The 18161-nt window shown below is 40.1% G+C and overlaps 1 protein-coding gene across 1 annotated transcript in view; it reads right to left on the bottom strand.

Annotated features, from left to right (window-relative positions):
- Positions 1–18161, bottom strand: part of LOC126188785 (ankyrin repeat domain-containing protein 12-like) — a 127891-nt gene that overhangs the window by 24700 nt on the left and 85030 nt on the right. Inside the window, exons 5-7 of the mRNA XM_049930398.1 lie at positions 7485–8455; positions 6870–7370; positions 4627–4839 (exon numbers count right to left, since the gene is read on the bottom strand). Of these exons, the coding sequence (XP_049786355.1) occupies positions 4627–4839; positions 6870–7370; positions 7485–8455 (1685 nt within the window). The remainder of the gene's footprint in view (positions 1–4626; positions 4840–6869; positions 7371–7484; positions 8456–18161) is intronic.

Raw genomic sequence — 18161 nt, 5'->3', positions numbered from 1 at the left:
AAATGAAAGACAAGGACAACTGTTTAATTATATCTTCCATCTCTCTGTACGCAATATCTCAGTCCGGAGGAATATAGTTGTTACAGATTTTCATCACTATGCTCAATTGTATTCTAATGGCTATTGCTTTAAATATAGGGTTTATACATATTAGTCCAGTGAAAGTGTTTAGTTTACTAGTGTTCATACACCTCCATATGCTCATTCCAGGTTTTTTTCTATTTTGCCATATTTGTTATTTCCTCTATTATTAGGAAGATAGTCTTCTATAAGTTTCAATTCTTGTATTGCTATTACATACTGTGGGAAAGTCTGTGACTAAGTGTTGGATTTATTTCAGCTAGTGAGAGTAACCATGGCAATTCCACTACAAAATGATTGAAAAGTTGTCAGTGTGATCACCAAAGATGTTTATCAGCAAGAGTTTTCCAGTGTCTCCTGTGTGGTTGGCATAGTGTCCATAGATTCTTCTGCTGTCAAGGAGAGTTCCGATTCCACCAGAACTGATAAACTGGTTCTTTACTCCCTTCTTTTCCTGTCCTTTTCCTCCAGTTTCTTTTTTTGCTGTTTCTTCTGCATTTTTTCACGGTTTGGTACCTCTTAACCACTGACTAGTATTTGGCTGTACAGTCTTTTTAAACCAGTGACTAGTATTGGATTTTACATCAGTTATATCTTGGGAGGAAGTAGTTGTAGAGTGGGTCTTCCTCTCCCGTACTGTCAGAGGGATATCAGATGCCTTCTGCTATGAGGCTTCTGCTGGCTCTTTAAGAGTGGAAGCCAAGTTTTTTATTTTGGTTGCACATTCTCAGTCTATAGCAGTTTTGTTAAAGTTGAGGTAGGTGGGGTGACAACTGTGACCCGTGGATAATTTGTTATAATGTCAACACAATGCAGGTGTTCATATTTTTCCCTTGACTCAGTATATGACAGATGGTCCACCTCTTCATTTTTGAATTACTGGGCAAACATGAATTGCGGGGATGGTTTTCTATACAAATCACATGCAAATGCTGTTGAACCACAAGGATGACCTTTGTGAAGTAATCTTCCAGAGTTTCCACATTTTGGGTCTGTCATGGTGTGGGGTGGCAATGTATCAAAAACATAAGCATCAAAAACATCTCATGAGCAGTGGGATGTAACGTTCCATGTCACCCTATTCATCACAACTTTAATTTTTCCTTGGCAGACATTTCCTTCACAAGTACACACCAGCTACTGGATAAATTGGTTTTATTTATTTTTTACCAGTCTTCTGGCTTGTCCCTCTTTCCATAGAGTAGCCAGGGTAGGCAAAGCAATTGGATTGCAGCTGTCCACACTGTAACATCTATACCTGTTGAGACAGCCAGGTCAATATCGCCATTACATTGTTTTAGTCTGATGCATTTCATGTGCAAAACACCCGCCCTGAGGCCACCTACTCCTATCAAGGGTTCTGCCCAAAGGTGCTATCCAGCTGCAGTGAAGAACATCTGTCACAATGGCTGTTGCTAGGAGTGTTGGTACCCCAAGATGAAGGGCAACTACTCTTTGGGATGCATGAGGAGCTAGCAGCTCTGGCATTCGAAGTGTGATTCCTGTGTTTTCAGGGGGCTTTACTGAAAGGGTACGTAACAACTACACCACATGGGGCTAGCTCCAGGGTTGGTTGGTAAGCACATATGTAAGTATGTAGTTATTTTGTGTAGAGGGACTGACATTGGTTGATGCTATTTTAAGGTGCCCTTCTCCATTTGATCCACATGATAGGAAAAAAGAAAAAAGTTAGGTTAAACCGAAAAGGGGACAAAAAATTACTTCAGCTGAAAAATTTGACAATGTAAATGGATAAAGATGTAAATGAAAGAAAGGAGAACCTAAAGAAATAGCTGGTTTAACATCAAAGTCTGCTACCATGAGTTACAGAGTAAAAGTAGTTGAACAGTCAGAGATGATAGATTGCAGCACAAAAAAGGAAGTAAATGCTATAGTAGCTTGAGGCTCCACACCCACCACATGTGTACTCATGAAAGAGTTGTGAGCCCTCTGCGAGGTGAAGGGGAGGATCGAGATAGAACCAGTTTTAAAGTAGCCAATGAAATCAAGCGTGTTGCACTCAGCAGTATGAGGTACCACTGGTTGATCCAGCCTGCTTTTGGCAACAGTTTAGCAGTGGCCATTCATTCATGTGGACAGTTTGTTCAAGGTCATTCTCACATAAAATGCTGTGCAGAAACTACAGCACAGCTGCTGTATGACATAGCTGCTTTCACACGTGGCCGAGCCTCTGATGGAATAGGATCAGCCTGTGATGAGACAAGAGTAGGATGTGCTGGATGGTGAATCTGACATGTCTTGCACACATGGGCCTTCCACATGGGTGTGACCATGTGGCAAGGGGGTGGGAGCAGGTGTAGCACAGGTACAGACTACGATATTGTGTAGGCCGAGTACGTAGTAGAATACCATTTTAGGATGAGTGCTAAGGACTTCCAAGCATGATGACAGACACCTGAAGCCCTGGTTCAGTTGCTCTAGTCTGGGGTGACATTATGTGATGAGTAAGAAGTGCTTTTCAGCTGGTTATTGGTGGTGGTGGGAGGATTACAGGTATCTGAGGCTGCTGTCTGCTTGTGGACTAGGTTAGGGGGATACTGCCTGTCTAAAAATCTTAACAAGACCTTCAGCACACTGGGCGAGGGCATTCTCATCACTGCATATGTGCCACCCCTGGGCAGGTACTGTTGATGGTTAGTGGTCTTGATATGAACAAAATTATGGGTAGAATCATCAGAGAGGTGGAGGTCAATGTCCAGGCATGCTGAGCAGTGAAGACCAAGTGAGAGAGAAAGTGCTGAGGCTGTGGAGAATTGAGGATTGGGTGTCTTGGCCCTGGGTCCAGATCATGAAGATATTGTCAATGAACCAGAAAGAGACAAAGGGTTTGGGGTTTTGGGAGGCAAGGAATGTTTCCTCTAGATGGCTTGTAAACAGATTGGCATAAGAGGGCACCATGTGGGTGCTCATGGCCATGCCATGGGTTTGTTTATATATCTTCACCTCAAAAGATAAGTACATTCTGCCAGAAGCTTCCATGCCATATGGACATCATAATGGGACATGTAGTTACATCTAGTCTCTCACTTCCTGCCTGCCATGTAAATGTGCTTAAGAATACTATGCTTCTTTTTAAGGTACATATAAGTATTCAGTTCTTGATGCAGGGTACAAGCACAATGTTTATACATATGTTTCTGAAATAGTTGCAAAGGCATTTTTAAGAAAGCAAAATAATCTTTTAACATTTTAAGACATACAACTGCCTATCTCCCTCAAGTAATATTCTCACCAATTGTTAAGACTTCAACCTGTTTGTTGCCGCCTTTCACTTTATAAGGTTGTTTCCCTCCACATTCAAGATTACTGTAGTTCACTATATGTATTCCTTATCTGATTAATGTATTTGGTTGGAGAGGCTCAAACAGAGAATTTCTTAACAATTCAACACACCTACACCAAACATGCATCAGTTTTGTTGGAAAACATGAACAGGCAAAGAAATTCTTTAACAGAATCATCCTGCGCCAACCTGTAATTATTGAACTTTTGTGATCTTCTCAAAGATAGACTGTAATTTCCACATATATTAACCATTTGTCACTGTCCTCCATTCACAATGATTAAAACAAAATTTTCAGCTTGTAAAAAATGATAGAATCTTTTGTGCTCTGCAGAACTGTATCATATCACCGCTGTCTCCATCTTATTTATCCATAATCTGATGCTAGCGCAGTGATTTCTTATCACACGAAAACGCTTAAAACGCACTTTAGCTCTATATAGAACAAATTTTTCCAAATGAGAAGACAAATGCAATGTATTACAGTCTATTTGTTGGGGTTCTGTCACCTAATGTCGATAACCAACTTGGTAACACATGATTGGGCAATAGCACTCAACATGTAGATAATCAGTTTGAAAACCGGTGATGCAAACATTTTCATCACCAATATTCAATCAACAAGAGGATGAGAGGTGGGGGTATAAAATTCCTGACATTATTTGCACTGATCAACTGAGGTAAATTCAAAACCTCTCTGCAGGGTCTCATGGCACAAGGTCATACAACACTGTTGAAGATGATCCATTCTTCAGATGAGAACATTTAGCACAGTGGTCTCCTTGATGGTATTCAAGAGAAGTGGACTATGGGCTAGCACTTTGTTTCCCTCTCCATTCTCTGATCAACAACACACACATGCATAGTACCCTCCCCCTCCCCCACTATACACACACAGTTACAATATGCTCATCACAGTAAGCTACGCAAGTTAGTTATACTTAAGACATACAATACACAAGCAATTTACATGATTTCAACTAGAAAGAGCCCCAAGAGTAAAAAAATAAAATTCCTGAATGGCATTATATGTGAAATCAGGGAAAGGCAATCACTCACGTACAGTGGACTGATGTGGGGAACTTATAAACATATAACAGGAAACACTACACACTAGCTTTTGAGCTCTTGCTGCTTTTCTAGTAAAAGTACACTCATTTGCACACACAGACACCCAATCGCACACTCCCGTAGCTAAGGGTAGTGGAAAAATTATTCAAAAGGATTAAACACAAGCATACCTGCATACGCAAGCGGTGCCTTTCCTTTTCTTGTTCAACAAAAAGATCCTTCATCGCAGGGTTGAGACTCTGGGGTGGATTTGCCATTGGAACTGACATTCGAGATGATGCATTACCAGCCAATAGATAAGTACAACGATTCATAAGATAGTCCTTGAAACCCTGAGGTGGTTTTGGCTGCACCGGAAAGAGACCTTTTCTTCTCCTCTCAATCTACATTTGACGAAATGTAATTAAAAATATCTCAGATGCAATGCAAATAAACAAATTTAATCATTTTTCACACTTAAGAAGTAAACACAAGATTTTCGTATAAATTTGTGACTACACATAAAAACTCTTAACACATTTAACAAGATTTTCACCAAAATGAAAAGGATACTGGTCACCCTTAAACTTTAGCTTTTAATAAGGTTCAATGACAATATCATGAAAATGAAGGATTGCTACTCACCATATAGAGGAGATGTTGAATTGCAGACAGACACAACAAAAAGACTGTCATACATATTGAGTTCTCAGCCAAAAGGCCTTTTTGAAAAATAGACAACATACACACATTCATGCACACAAAACTTACATATACATGACCATAGTCTCTGACGACATAGGCCAGCATCAGTGGCCAGAGAGCTTGTGTGGATGAACGTGTGTTCTCCTACTTATGAAGAAGGCCCTTTGGCCGAAAGCTCTACATTTATGGCAGTCTTTTTGTTGTGTCTGTCTGTGACCCAGTATCTCCTCCACATGGTGAGTAGCAACCTTTCCTTTTCATAATACTGTTGTTATTATATCATGGATTTTCATTGATTTGTGCAAGTGCTCATGGTATGTAGTCATGATTGTTTAAATAAATGATTCAGAACAACACACAAAAGAATAGTTACTAGTTCAAAAAACAGATAGATACATCAGTCAACTAATTTTTTTTACCTGGTTGACCCTATACAAGATGATTCCACAAAGACATTAAAGACTTTCAGGAATAATGGACATGGGTAAATGTATCACTTTGAGGCAAGAGACCTTGCTCCGGAACAACCAAATTGAAACTGGTCTAATACTTCTTACAGTGGATCTCTTCTACCGCAAACTCTTTGCTTTCCTTATTTTGGGAGGAGGTAGTATGGAGCAAAACAAGAAAAATTGTGCAATGAATATGGGGTCTAAAATTCATATGTTAAGAGCTATAAGTACTTGTTCAGTAGAGCAGACATATTTTACTATAGCAAAAGATGAACAACTACTCATAGCTCTTAAGGTAAGCACTCTAATCATGTTGGCCAAGTGAAATGTAAAATTAAATAAAAAGTTACATGCAACTTGTGGCTGTTCTAAAATTTTAATTACTAGCAGTTGCTGTTCCCCTGCAGGCAAATGATTGTGTTCGCCGATACATTTATCCTTCTCCATCATACCTGAAAGTATCTGTCATTTTCATTTTCATGGAATCACATTGTATATTATCGGTCCCTTTTGTCCTACACTGAAGTAAGATTTAAGGAATATGGTCTGGATTTGCGTTTGCATTCAAAGCACAACTGGCAAAACCACTAACACATAGCAACATTTTATATCTTAAAATTTTCTTGTTTTGTTTAACTTATAACATTGTCTAATTTTTATGTAGAAAGAGCATAAATGTCGTATTTCCTTAAACTCTACCAAATGTATTGCTGTAGACACTTGTGGGATATATTTATAAAAACACCTGTGTGTGTACTGTTCATGTCAACTTGGTGCGTTAAAGCAGAACTCCTAATATCCCCCAGACAAAATAAAATGGATACCAACTGTCAAAGTATATGATACACAATCATTTGCATTTTAAGGTGGTACAATCAGCTATGTTTTATGAAAAAATTTAAAACATACAAAAAACCAGCAGTTTGTTTTCTAAATATTAGGTCTTTTGAATTTCTTTTTCACTCTGTGATGTTTCTATCTTCTAACTGCTGGTGAAGAATTACTCCATTGATGATATTAAGACAGGCACTGAAGTGCAAACTTTTAACGTAAAGTAGAAAAAATAAGCAACCTTAAGAAATTTATGCCCTGCCTGTAACAGTAAACTAATACCATTATGTCATCTGCTTTTCCTTCTTTACAGAGTGAAAGGACCAATCACACATACAGAGAACATGCTCACAAAAATTAAAAACTTGTTGTTGCCCATTGTTACAGAATGCTAATATATGTGTATTATTCTGCAGAGTAAATACTTAACCAACAATAGGACAAACCTGTTTTCGGATATTGAGGAATAACTGGTAACAGTTGGTGATAGGTTGGTCATGTGGATGAACGTCAGGAGCAGTACCACCAGAGTCCGAAGCATCTGAACCGGCAGAGGACGCCTGTGCGGCAATTGTCACCTGCACGTTGGAGCCCTGTCCTACTGTCACCCCACTGGAGCTGCTCACTGCTACTGGTGTAACACCAGCTCCAGAACTGCTGCTAGCCATGGAAGCATCACGATTCTGCTTCATCTTGCGTTTTCGTGGATGCAGTTCTACTGAACTGGAAGATGGTGCTGACTGTGTCACTGAAGATGGCATATTTGAGCCAGCTTCCTGGTGAGTTGTTGTCTGTTGTGTATGAATTTGTTGTTGCTGTTGTTGTGGTTGCTGCTGTGTTGTTGATGGCTGTGCCTGTTGCTGCTGTTGCTGTTGTTGTTGTTGCTGCTGTTGCTGTGGTGTCAATGATTGTTGCTGTGCCTGTGGCTGTGGCTGTGACTGTGACTGTGGCTGTGGCTGCTGTTGTTGTTGTTGTTGTTGTTGCTGCTGCTGTGGCTGTTGTTGCTGCTGCTGTGGCTGTAATTGTTGTTGTGGCTGCTGCTGTTGCTGCTGCTGCTGCTGCTGCGGCTGCGGTTGTTGCTGTTGTTGCTGCTGCTGTTGCTGAGATTGCTGTATGTGTTGCAGCTGGGGTGGCTGCTGCTGTTGCTGCTGCTGCTGCTGCTGTGACTGTTGCAGCTGTTCTGGAGATGTCTGCTGCTGCTGGGACGGCAGCTGTTGAGGTGACTGTAATGATGGCTGTTGCTGTGCCTCCTTCTGTGACTGCTCTTGTTGCTGTGGCTGTTGTTGTTGCTGTTGTGAATTTAACAGTGGACTACTGCCACGATCTGTCTGCTCTGACACTGCCCCACCAGATGTCAGAATGGAACTTGAAATGGGAGCACCACTGCTTTCTGGTGGTGACACAGTAGTTGATGTTGAAGTCAGTGTCATTCCTGCAGACACAGATCCAGATGAAGATTCGAGTGTGTCTGAAGTAGTTATTGGAGGAGGGGACTGACGTTGCGGCTGGTGCGGCGAGGATCCACTAGGAGCAGGCGACGATGCATTTGAGGTAGAACGATTGGAAGAACGCAACACACGCTGTGGTCGTGCTCCTTCCTCAGAGGTGCCAGTCGATGTACAGGCCTGCTCACCAGAGGACGGCACCTGTGACTGCTCTGAACTGATAGCATCCTCAGCATTAGCACTGCTGCCACTACTGCCAGCACCATCTTGTGATGCCACAACATATGGTAGTGCCTGCCGTGGCACACCCACTTTACCACGCGCACCCCCTGGGTCCTGGTCTGCAGTGCTGGCTGCAGGAATTACAATCTTCAGTGGTGGTACCTTGGGAGAGCGTTCAGATTCTTCCTCTGGAGTTATCGATGCCCCGGTTCCTGCCATTGGTGTGCAGCCCATTTGGCTAGTACCACCCACTGTGGTAGTTCCTGCCTTAATACCTTTGCTTGCCAAAGTAGCACTTGTTGTGCGCACTTTGCCATCACCATCTTTCCTCTTCTTTCTTCGATTGTCTTCCTCTTCAATATCGCCTATAAAAGGAAAAGAAAAAGTGTAATAGTACCAACATTACATATGACTGATACATTTGATCATTAGAGAAACTTAAAAGACTCAGTTGGTTATTATATTTGATGTGCCTGATGCCCCCTCCATTCAGTGAGTGGTAGCCTATTCTTATAAAAATATTTACAGTGTAAAATGCAGACAAGAGTGGGAGGTAAAAGAGCAGTGACTTATGAAACATAAAAATTGCAAAAGAGACAGTGGATTAAATGAGATTTCTGAAGCAAGACAAACATCAAAAGTATACTAGCATATGTTAAGAAAATGTTCTACAATAAAAGAGCTTTCCAATACCAAATATGGACACCAAATTCAGAAAAGCGCCTGAAACAAAAATATCTACAATATGGCACTGTATGTATGTAGTGTGAATGGTGGGAAATCAGAACTATTTTTAATATTGCAATAAGTGTTGCAGCTGGCTGATAATGCATTCATCATTACTTCAAGATACTGTGTATCCCCTACCAGAAAAGTATATGCAATGTTTCCAGAATGAAATTTTCACTCAGCAGCGGAGTGTGAGCTGAGATGAAACTTCCTGGCAGATTAAAACTGTGTGCCGGACCGAGAATCGAACTTGGGATCTTTGCCTTTTGCGGGCAAGTGCTTTACCAACTGAGCTACCCAAGCACGACTCACGTGCCATCCTCACAGCTTCAATTCTGCCAGTACCTCGTCTCCTACCTTCCAAATTTCACAGGAGCCCTTCTGCAAACGTTGCAGAACTAGCACTCCTGGAAGAAAGGATATTGCGGAGGCATGGCTTAGCCACAGCCTGGGGAATGTTTCCAGAATGAAATTTTCACTGTGCAACAGAGTGTGCTCAGTTGGTAGTTGCCTGTGAAAGGCAAAAGCCCAGAGTTTGAGTCTCGGGCCGGCACACAGTTTTTATCTGCCAGGAAGTTTCATATGCATACTTTTCTTGGTCGATTGATGACTCCATGGAGTGCTGTGTCACAACGACCATATACACTGACCTTTCTTCTAATTTTCTTGGTCAGTAACTAAAGTGGCTCCCTTCTCTTACTGTATGGTTGGGATATTTTACTGCTATCAAATTCAGGTTTCTTTGGATGATTCTACAACCATTGTGTCTGAATCTAGTGGCTGTAGAAACATATGATTATTAATCAGAGTCCATGGCCACTGATTATTATTGTCTCTGTAAGTTCACATTCAGATTTGTTTTGGACTTTGCTAGATTTAGTATTCCTAAGTTTTGCTACAAATAGTCTACCACCTAGGCAGTCTAATCTATTTTACAATATTACTTCCTTTTGTTGTTGAAAATTTCCCTACTCCCTGCTTTGTGTTTTAACTAGGTTCCTAGTATTATTTGAGAATTACTGGAAAGAAGTTAGTTTTGGAATTTTTCAGTGGTCTTATGAATTTCATCCAACATTTAAAAAATGCATTTCACATACATTCTGTCACTCAAGTGCCATTTTTAGTGCATAGCACATACTTGATCCATACAGGGTCATTACATAAGTCTTCAGTCTGTTGTGCACACTGAGGCACCTGCAGCCAAAATCAACACAGTACCGACAAGCTTCTGGTTTACTTGGCTCCAGAACAGAGAAATACAATCAGTCCTTGGAACAATGCCATTGCCAACTTCAGGACCATATGCAGCTGATTCCAAGCCTAAGGTTCGAGTTGCTTTCAACCATCAGTCCCTTCTTTTTCCTCTGGGGGTGTGAGATGGGGATTGGGCTGCTGCTCAAGCAGAAGAGGCAAGGACCTTCAGCTCTAACTCACTATCAGCAGGAGAAAATATGTCTAACAACCTGTCACTCACTTCCACAGAAACATGCTACTGAAGTGGTGCTAATGCAGGGAACTGAGCCCTTCAACTGCTTCCTGTCCATGGACAAGCTACTGTTAGACTGTTCATATTTGTCAACTGGAAGAATGAACGGCTGAAATAACAAATCTGTTCATGTAAAATAATTAACTAAAAATTTATTATCCTTGGGGTACCAAGTTTTAATCATCTATTAAATGTAATAATTGTAAACTCTCAGAACATTTAGTCACTTCATAGAAGTGTACTTTGATCTCATTAATCACAATGTTGATCACACATTTATTTAACTAAATTTAAGTAAGTATGCTGCTGTGTGCAATACAGCTGCTTAAATATCTTGGTGAGAGCAAAAGGGTACCAGCTGTGGTCATTAAGCACAGGAATACCAGGTTTTCCCAACAGCCCAGCACAAAGCGTACATTGCACAAGGCACATCTGCTGCTTTCAGCACATGTGGCAATGTCTTGCCAGCTGCAGGAGATGCTTGCCTTTAGCTTGTCCAAGGCAAAAGTCAGTAGTAGTTCCTTCATGTAACCCTCACTTGAGTTGGTATCCTGACCCAGATGGTGAGAGAGCTGTTTGAAGAACACATTTGAACTGCAAAGCTGTAACTCCCCCCGTGCCTTGTTGTTAACCTTCTATTGGGCACTGTTGCTCTGAAAGCAATGGCAAAATTGCACATTGTCTTTGGTGACATTTTTCAAGTTTCATCCTTGGATGGGCAATGATGCTTACAGAATCGTTGAAATTCTCTGATCGAGCGATATTCTGTTCTTCCTGGAGAAAAGTTTATGAATAGTGTACACTTTTGGCAGATGGTGTGCTAGGTTAGGTGAAAATTGTTTACTGGAGTAGCAGGAGTTTGTTTTTATTTTGCAGTGCTGTTTTATCTTGTACAGTAAAACCTAGAAGTAAATAGAAAGAGAAAGCCTTGAAAGTGTGTTATAATGCAAATGTCTTAATGGATTCTTACCTGATGTTTATAAATATGAAGTGTGAAAAAAGTGTTGTCTGTAGGCAACATTGCCCCTACAAAGAACTTTGTAAGCACATGTGTAATGTTTCTAGTACTATTATGTTTACTCATTTACAGGATATTTGAGATGGAAGCAAACACATTTTATGGAAGGAATAAAAGATCAAGCATTACTTGACTGTCTGAAGATCCTCATCTCTCTGGTTGTGGTGGTGGCAGCGATCCGGAGGACAATATTTTTGTCTACAGCAGAGACGAATATCCGTAATATCAGCCAGAGACTGTTCACAATAGTGGATTACAGCCGATTATTTTGTGCTTATGTGCTACAGCATACTGGAAATATCGCACCAGAATTATCCCATTTCTCATGAAATGTGTACTGGCATGCAAATAAAATAGACGAAAACATGTTTTGTAGCATTGTCTTCGCGATAACTACAGACCAGTGTCGAGTGCTCTAATAATGGCCAGCTACACTATGATCTATACAAAGAAGGGATGCAGCTGTTTGTTTTTGACAATGCATGCTCTGTTGTGACATCATCCCTTCCAGAAATATGAGTGCTCACTGCATCAAGTTAGTAGTCTTTTTCAAAACTGTGTGCTTGATATAGTGCAATTGCAGACGTCAGCAGTTTTCTTCAAACTCATGTGTAAGATATTGTGCAATTGTAGAGTGTGAGGGATTTTTGAGGAGCAGTTAATGTAATAGTGCTGTGGCAGAATGGTCATGTACACTGACTGGCAATTCATTGGCTCAGGTGTGATTGGTGCTGCTACCATCATTTAAATTCCTCACAATATTAAGCTATTAATTACAAAATTTAAATATATTTAAATAGTTCAATCTAGTTACAGTTACTAACCTTATACGTCATAAGTCTATAGACGGTGGTAAAAACAGTGGGTATATGAGGAAATTTAGTATGAAAGTGTTTTCTGTAGATGATCTGGTAAAGAGGTCCTTTTCCAGTAGATCTTTGGAGGAGAATACAATATTTAAAGAGTAAGGTAGATCCACTCCAAATGTAAATCTAACAACACGAGAGTATGGCATAAGGCTTACTGATTTGGCTCAAACCATGTGAGTAGAAGTAGGTAGATGCCCCTTGAAATTCCTAACCTATTTCACCTTAGTGGGCCGTAGGAAAAGGTAAAATGCTCTCTAAAGATATGCACATGAAGTAGAGGGATTTTGAGTAGCATTTCATGTATCAGTTTGGTAGCCCAGTGGTTAGGTGCACCGACTGGCAATACTTTGACTCGGGTTCAATTCACTCTGCTACCATCATTCTTTTTTTCCCATTTTCTTTAACTCTTGACAATGTTAAAAGATTAATTATAAAACTTACATATTTTTAAACAGTTCAATTTATATACGTAAAATTGAGCCACCACTGGAAAGACAGGCAAGGCATTCAGGTGGATAAACTAAGTCAGTACAGTGTTATAGTTATGTTCCTTGTGTATGGGACAGTTCTTTTGCACATACCCTACTCCAGTGTTTCAGAAAATTCCTTAGCAATGATCTTGTGGTGAAGATGGCGAATGTATCTGTCAACAAAAGTGTGAGGTGGAGTAGTTCATTGGTATACTCATTTATATGAATATTGTAAGTATGCCTTCTTACACAGATTACTGGGCAGAGTCAACCAATCTCGACAAAATTTCAAGCATTTATGAGCTTAAAAGATTTCAAGAAACTTCATGGGCATATACATTTTGGAAACAATGAGCCACCAACAAACAGTAAAGACAGACCATTCAAGATCATACCAGTTCCAGGTTCTGTCGTACAAATATGCCATCAACAACAAGAAACTGAACAATCTATTGGTGAGGTGATGGTTTCTTATAATGGTGCAAGGCCTGGTAACCTGTGTGTCAATATACTCAATATACTCAAAGTAAGCCCTATAAATGGGGTTTCAAAATGTTTGTACATACTAGTGTGTCAGGCATTGTCTGTGATTTTATGCCTTATACAGGCAAAGGAATTCTGCCAGAGGTTACACAAAATAGGAAGTTATTTGGAATTGGTGGTCAGGCTCTAATATCTTTGTGTAGAAATACACTTAATGATTTGAAGTGTAGAGTATATTTTGATAATTTTTTCTGTACTCTGGACCTAATCGTTGATTTGAAACAGTTTAATATGGACTCAGCTGGCATACTTAGAAAAAAAAGTTGAAAAGTTGCACTTAAGAAGACGAGAAAACAATCCACAAGTGCGGTCATGGCTCTTTTGAGTACCAAAAGCACTGTGATTCTGGATACTTTAAAGAAATGGAATTTGAATGAGAAGAAAGACAGATGTGGTTTGCCCCACCACTGTGCAGCAGTACAACAAGCACATGGGGGGAATGGACATTGCAGGAGTACTAACTGAACTGTACAGGGTACCACTGAAGTGAAATGATGGTATCTTCTTCTATTTGGACTCTCTTTAAATCTGTGTGTTGTGAATTCATGTCTTCTATATTGCCAAGAAACAAAAGAGAGCAAATGTTGTTGAAGCAGATCCGAGGGGACATTGCAAATGAAATAATGTTTTCTGGGTACAGAAACCCTCACAAGCCTTCATTAGAGGCACAACCAGTTGACAAGAAGAAGAAAACAGCAGCTCCTTTACCAGTAAATGATGTATGATGTGACAGTCTTAGTCACTGGCCGAGCTATTGGCTAAAGGGGAGATGTCGGCTTTCCGTTCAGGAATTTTCAACTGCGAAATGTGGAACTGTTCTATACTTTGTTCCAAAGAGGAATCGATTTCAGACATTTCACATGATGTAGAGCAAATGCAACTCCTTTTCCAGCCACAGGAACAACATTGTGGTGTTTGATATTGTAGCACCCATTTACCTTCTACAGGTAATGTTGCTTACATTTGAAAAAATAAATTTTATAAAACCCCAAATGCAAGTAAAATTGTTCATAAAACAATATACATCTAATTTAAGAATTCTAATGTTTTTTTTTCTCCATAACATTTTTGTGTGTACCAAATAAAGATTTAAAATATCAGTAGGCAGTTGCTCTCGGTCTATCTCAATCAATGCTGCCACTCCTCCATGAAATGGGCCCATCTCATCATTGCTTTCCTTGCAGCATACTACACCCTCTCAATTGTGGTTTGCCCCTCGTAGAATTAGTCATTGGTGTGACAAACTGTATAAGAGCAATATGGTCTTTCTACATTGTCTGTAGATGTGTGTATGGTTCAATTTAGTATTATTCCATTTAATTTTAAGACAGCTCTTGCCCCTAGATATGTGCCAATGTTGGAGAAATGAAAGTGCTCTGAAAAATATTTATAGTACTGACATGTAATTGACCCTTGTTAACAAACAGGAGAAGTGCCCATTGTAGAAAACGCCAAATACAGTGATTTTGATTCACTGTGTCATTACGTTTGAGTAAGTGAGAGGAGCAAACATATTTAGTGACCAGTTGAATGCAACATAAAATACACTCATGATGAAAACACAATGTATTCATTGTTGAGTGTTATGCACAGCACAGTTCATGGCAAATAGGTGCAGAATTGTTTCCACAAGAGTTGAAGCCAGGAAGTGTTTTGGCAAAAACTCCAGCAAAGTCTCCATTATGAAACTTAGTAGCAAAATGATGTGAGTAGCAAAATGATGTGAAACAGGCTCTGTAATGAATAAAAACTGTAACTGTCTGAAAGAGTCCTATGACCAGAAAACATTGCTCGAGTCAACAAAAGCCTAGAAAAATGTCCCACGAAATCTCAGTGCCATTTATCTGAGCAAGTGAGAATCAATAGATCATCGTGCTGAGACATTATCAGAAAGAACCTGAATCTGTAGTCTTCCAAAACTCACTGTTGTGCACGAGTTAAAATATCCAAAAGAACTTTCACATGTTGAGTTCAGCCCATGGTTTCTGAATGAAATGAAATGAAATGAATTGTGATTTTGCCATTATTGACTAGGAGACCTGATCTGAGATGTTTGACTGCCTAGTGCAAGTCTCCTTATTTAGCACCTCCTCAGTGAGTTGTGGGTAAATGATAATGAAAGATGACGAGGACTAAACACACACACACACACACACACACACACACACACACACACACACCATTGTGGCCCAGCTGGTAACTGACTCCAGGCCTCATGATCAAGTCAGCACTACTAACCATGAGACTGTCAGCTGAATGAATGAAGTGGAATAAGGGGTTTTGGATAATCAGTTTCCATTTCTTCAGATGAGGCCTTGCTTAGTCTGTCATGATATGTGCACTCACAGAACATGTATCACTGAGCATCAGGAAATCCCCTCGAATGCTGAAGAGCCATTGTATAATCTCAAGATAGTGTCTGATGCACAGCATCTCGTGTCAACGTCACAACATGATTCTTTCATCAAACTGTTAATGCTATCTACTATGTCCAGAAACAATATAATCCATATGTGGATCAACTCACAAATAATGAATGGAAATTTTCAGCAAGTTGGAGTAACAGAAAACAGCATCTTGACGATGTTGTCACGAGTGCATGTGGTGTTCAGGGAGGTAATAACAATCAGCAGAGGCACTGTAACCTCCTGGTCAACTCGATTACCTGATCTCTCTCCATGTGACTTTTACCTGTGGGGCAAATTGAAGGCCAGGTGTACTCAGACAATCCTCACACCCTGGAAGAGCTACAGTGGAACACTGAAAACACTGTTGCTTTTATCCCCCAGGCAGAGCTGCTGTGCTTGTCTCTGAGCCTGATACATCGAGCACAGTGCTGCATCGACATCAATGGGGGCCTGTTTCAGCATCCTTTTTGAAGTTCATCAACAAGGGACACTCCTCCACCAATCTTATTGTAAATATTTTCTGGGCCAGTTTTATTTTGCCCACCTTGTATAAGGAACACTGTTCTGGTAGACCAATTTCAAGTATTTTCCCGTTGCTAATGGCATCAATAAACACTTTTGTTATGCTCTTACGAATATGACCTTCTTGTGTTGAGTAACTGCAGAAGGTAGGAGATAATGATAGATAGTAAATCCACTATTTTCAAAATACAGGAATCGAACCCCTCCTGCAAATAGGAAGATGAGTATGAATTGCTTCTGCAAGGGACAAACGATATTTATTGCTGTTGCATGTTGAATAACTTCACAGCACAACAACATCTCCCAGAAGACTATTCCTCCACCACCTTCCATCATCTCTTCTCACCCCCTCCCCACCCTATGCTCAAGTATGATAATAAATGTAGTGATGTCATAATAGTTATGTTGTACTCAATGCATTGAATTCCAGCTAGCCGATCTCAGCTACAGACACCCTTGCTGAAAGAACTACCACATGCTTGTGTGTTACTACATCTCTTGAGAAAGAAAATCTCCTCTATAAATATCAACATAGATCCTGCAAATCGAGATCCTGTAAAACGTAGCTCACTCTGTTCCTCCATGAGAACCACAGTGCTGCAGACTTCGGCACTCAGGTTGATGCCGTGTTCCTCAACTTCATGACAGCATTTGACACTGTCCCCCAAGGACATGTGATAGGACTGTTACTACTTACAATGTGTATGAATGACCTAGTAGAATGTGTCAGAAGCTCTTTAAGCCTGTTTGCAGGTAATGCAGCTGTCTTTAAGAAGTTAACAATATCAGAAGACAGTAATGATTTGCAGAAGGACCAACAAAGGATTAGTGCATGTACTGGCAGTTGACACTGAGCATAAAAAAATGTAACACATGTGCACAAACAGGAAAAGAAATCCACTACTGTGCAACTATACTGTTGATGACAAATTGCTGGAAACAGTAATTACCATAAAATACTACGAGTATCTATCTGAAATGAACTTAAGAGGAAAGACCACATAAAGCAAATAGTGGGAAGATCAGATGACAGACAGAGATTCCTACAAAGAATCTGAAGGAAATGTAATTCATGCACAAAAGAAGTAGCTTACAAGGCACTTGTTCAACTAGTTCTTCAGTAGTGTTCATCAATTTGGGACTCTTACCAGGTAAGACTGAGAAAAGAGAGAGAGAATTCAATGAAAATTGGCATGTTTTGTCATACAGTTGTTTAATCTGCATGAGAGCCATACAGAAATGCTCAACAAACTCCAGTGGCAGATGCTACAAGAGAGGTGTTGTGTGTCACAAAGAGCTTTACTATTGAAATTTCAGGAGAGTACTTTCCAGGCAGAGTCGGACAATATATTATTTCCTTCCACTATATTTCACAATATTACCACAACAAGAAAATTTGAGAAATTATTGTAGTAGCTCATACAGAAGTACTGACAATCATTATTCCCAACACAATTTGCAAATGAAACAGGGGAAAGTGGACCAGTTCGCGATACAAGAAGTACCCTTCACCACACACTATCAGTGGCTTGCAGAGTATTGATGTAGATGATATAACTCTCATAGATGCAACCTAGTGAATAATGAAAAAATGTCAAGGCCCAACAGGATACCTGAGTCCTTCAGCCTGAAGACTTTATGAACTCTCTAACCTCCACAATGATGGGGTGACATTACACCCCACTGTTAGCAACTGGGCTCCAAAATATTTGCTGGCAAAATACCTGATAGAAATACTAAACCCATATGCAAGTAAAATGCCTGCATCACACCTCCAATTTTGTGGATTTTGTGAAATGCCTCAACAACTTTGGGCTGAAGGACTCATTTCCTGTTGAGGGTTGTTGATGTTTTTGCTATTCATCTGTGTAACAGCGTGCTTCTATGGGAGTAACTAGAACTGACAGGTCAGAAATTTTATGCAAAGACCGTGGGCATTTCCATAACCTAAACTCCATGTATTTCCTATTTTATGTAGAATACTATGAACAATTGGAGGGAGTCACAATGGGCAGCCCATTCCTGT

Source organism: Schistocerca cancellata, chromosome 5, assembly GCF_023864275.1.
Source record: "Schistocerca cancellata isolate TAMUIC-IGC-003103 chromosome 5, iqSchCanc2.1, whole genome shotgun sequence".
In the NCBI taxonomy this organism is placed as follows: domain Eukaryota; kingdom Metazoa; phylum Arthropoda; class Insecta; order Orthoptera; family Acrididae; genus Schistocerca; species Schistocerca cancellata.
This window is presented reverse-complemented; position numbering and strand designations above follow the sequence as displayed.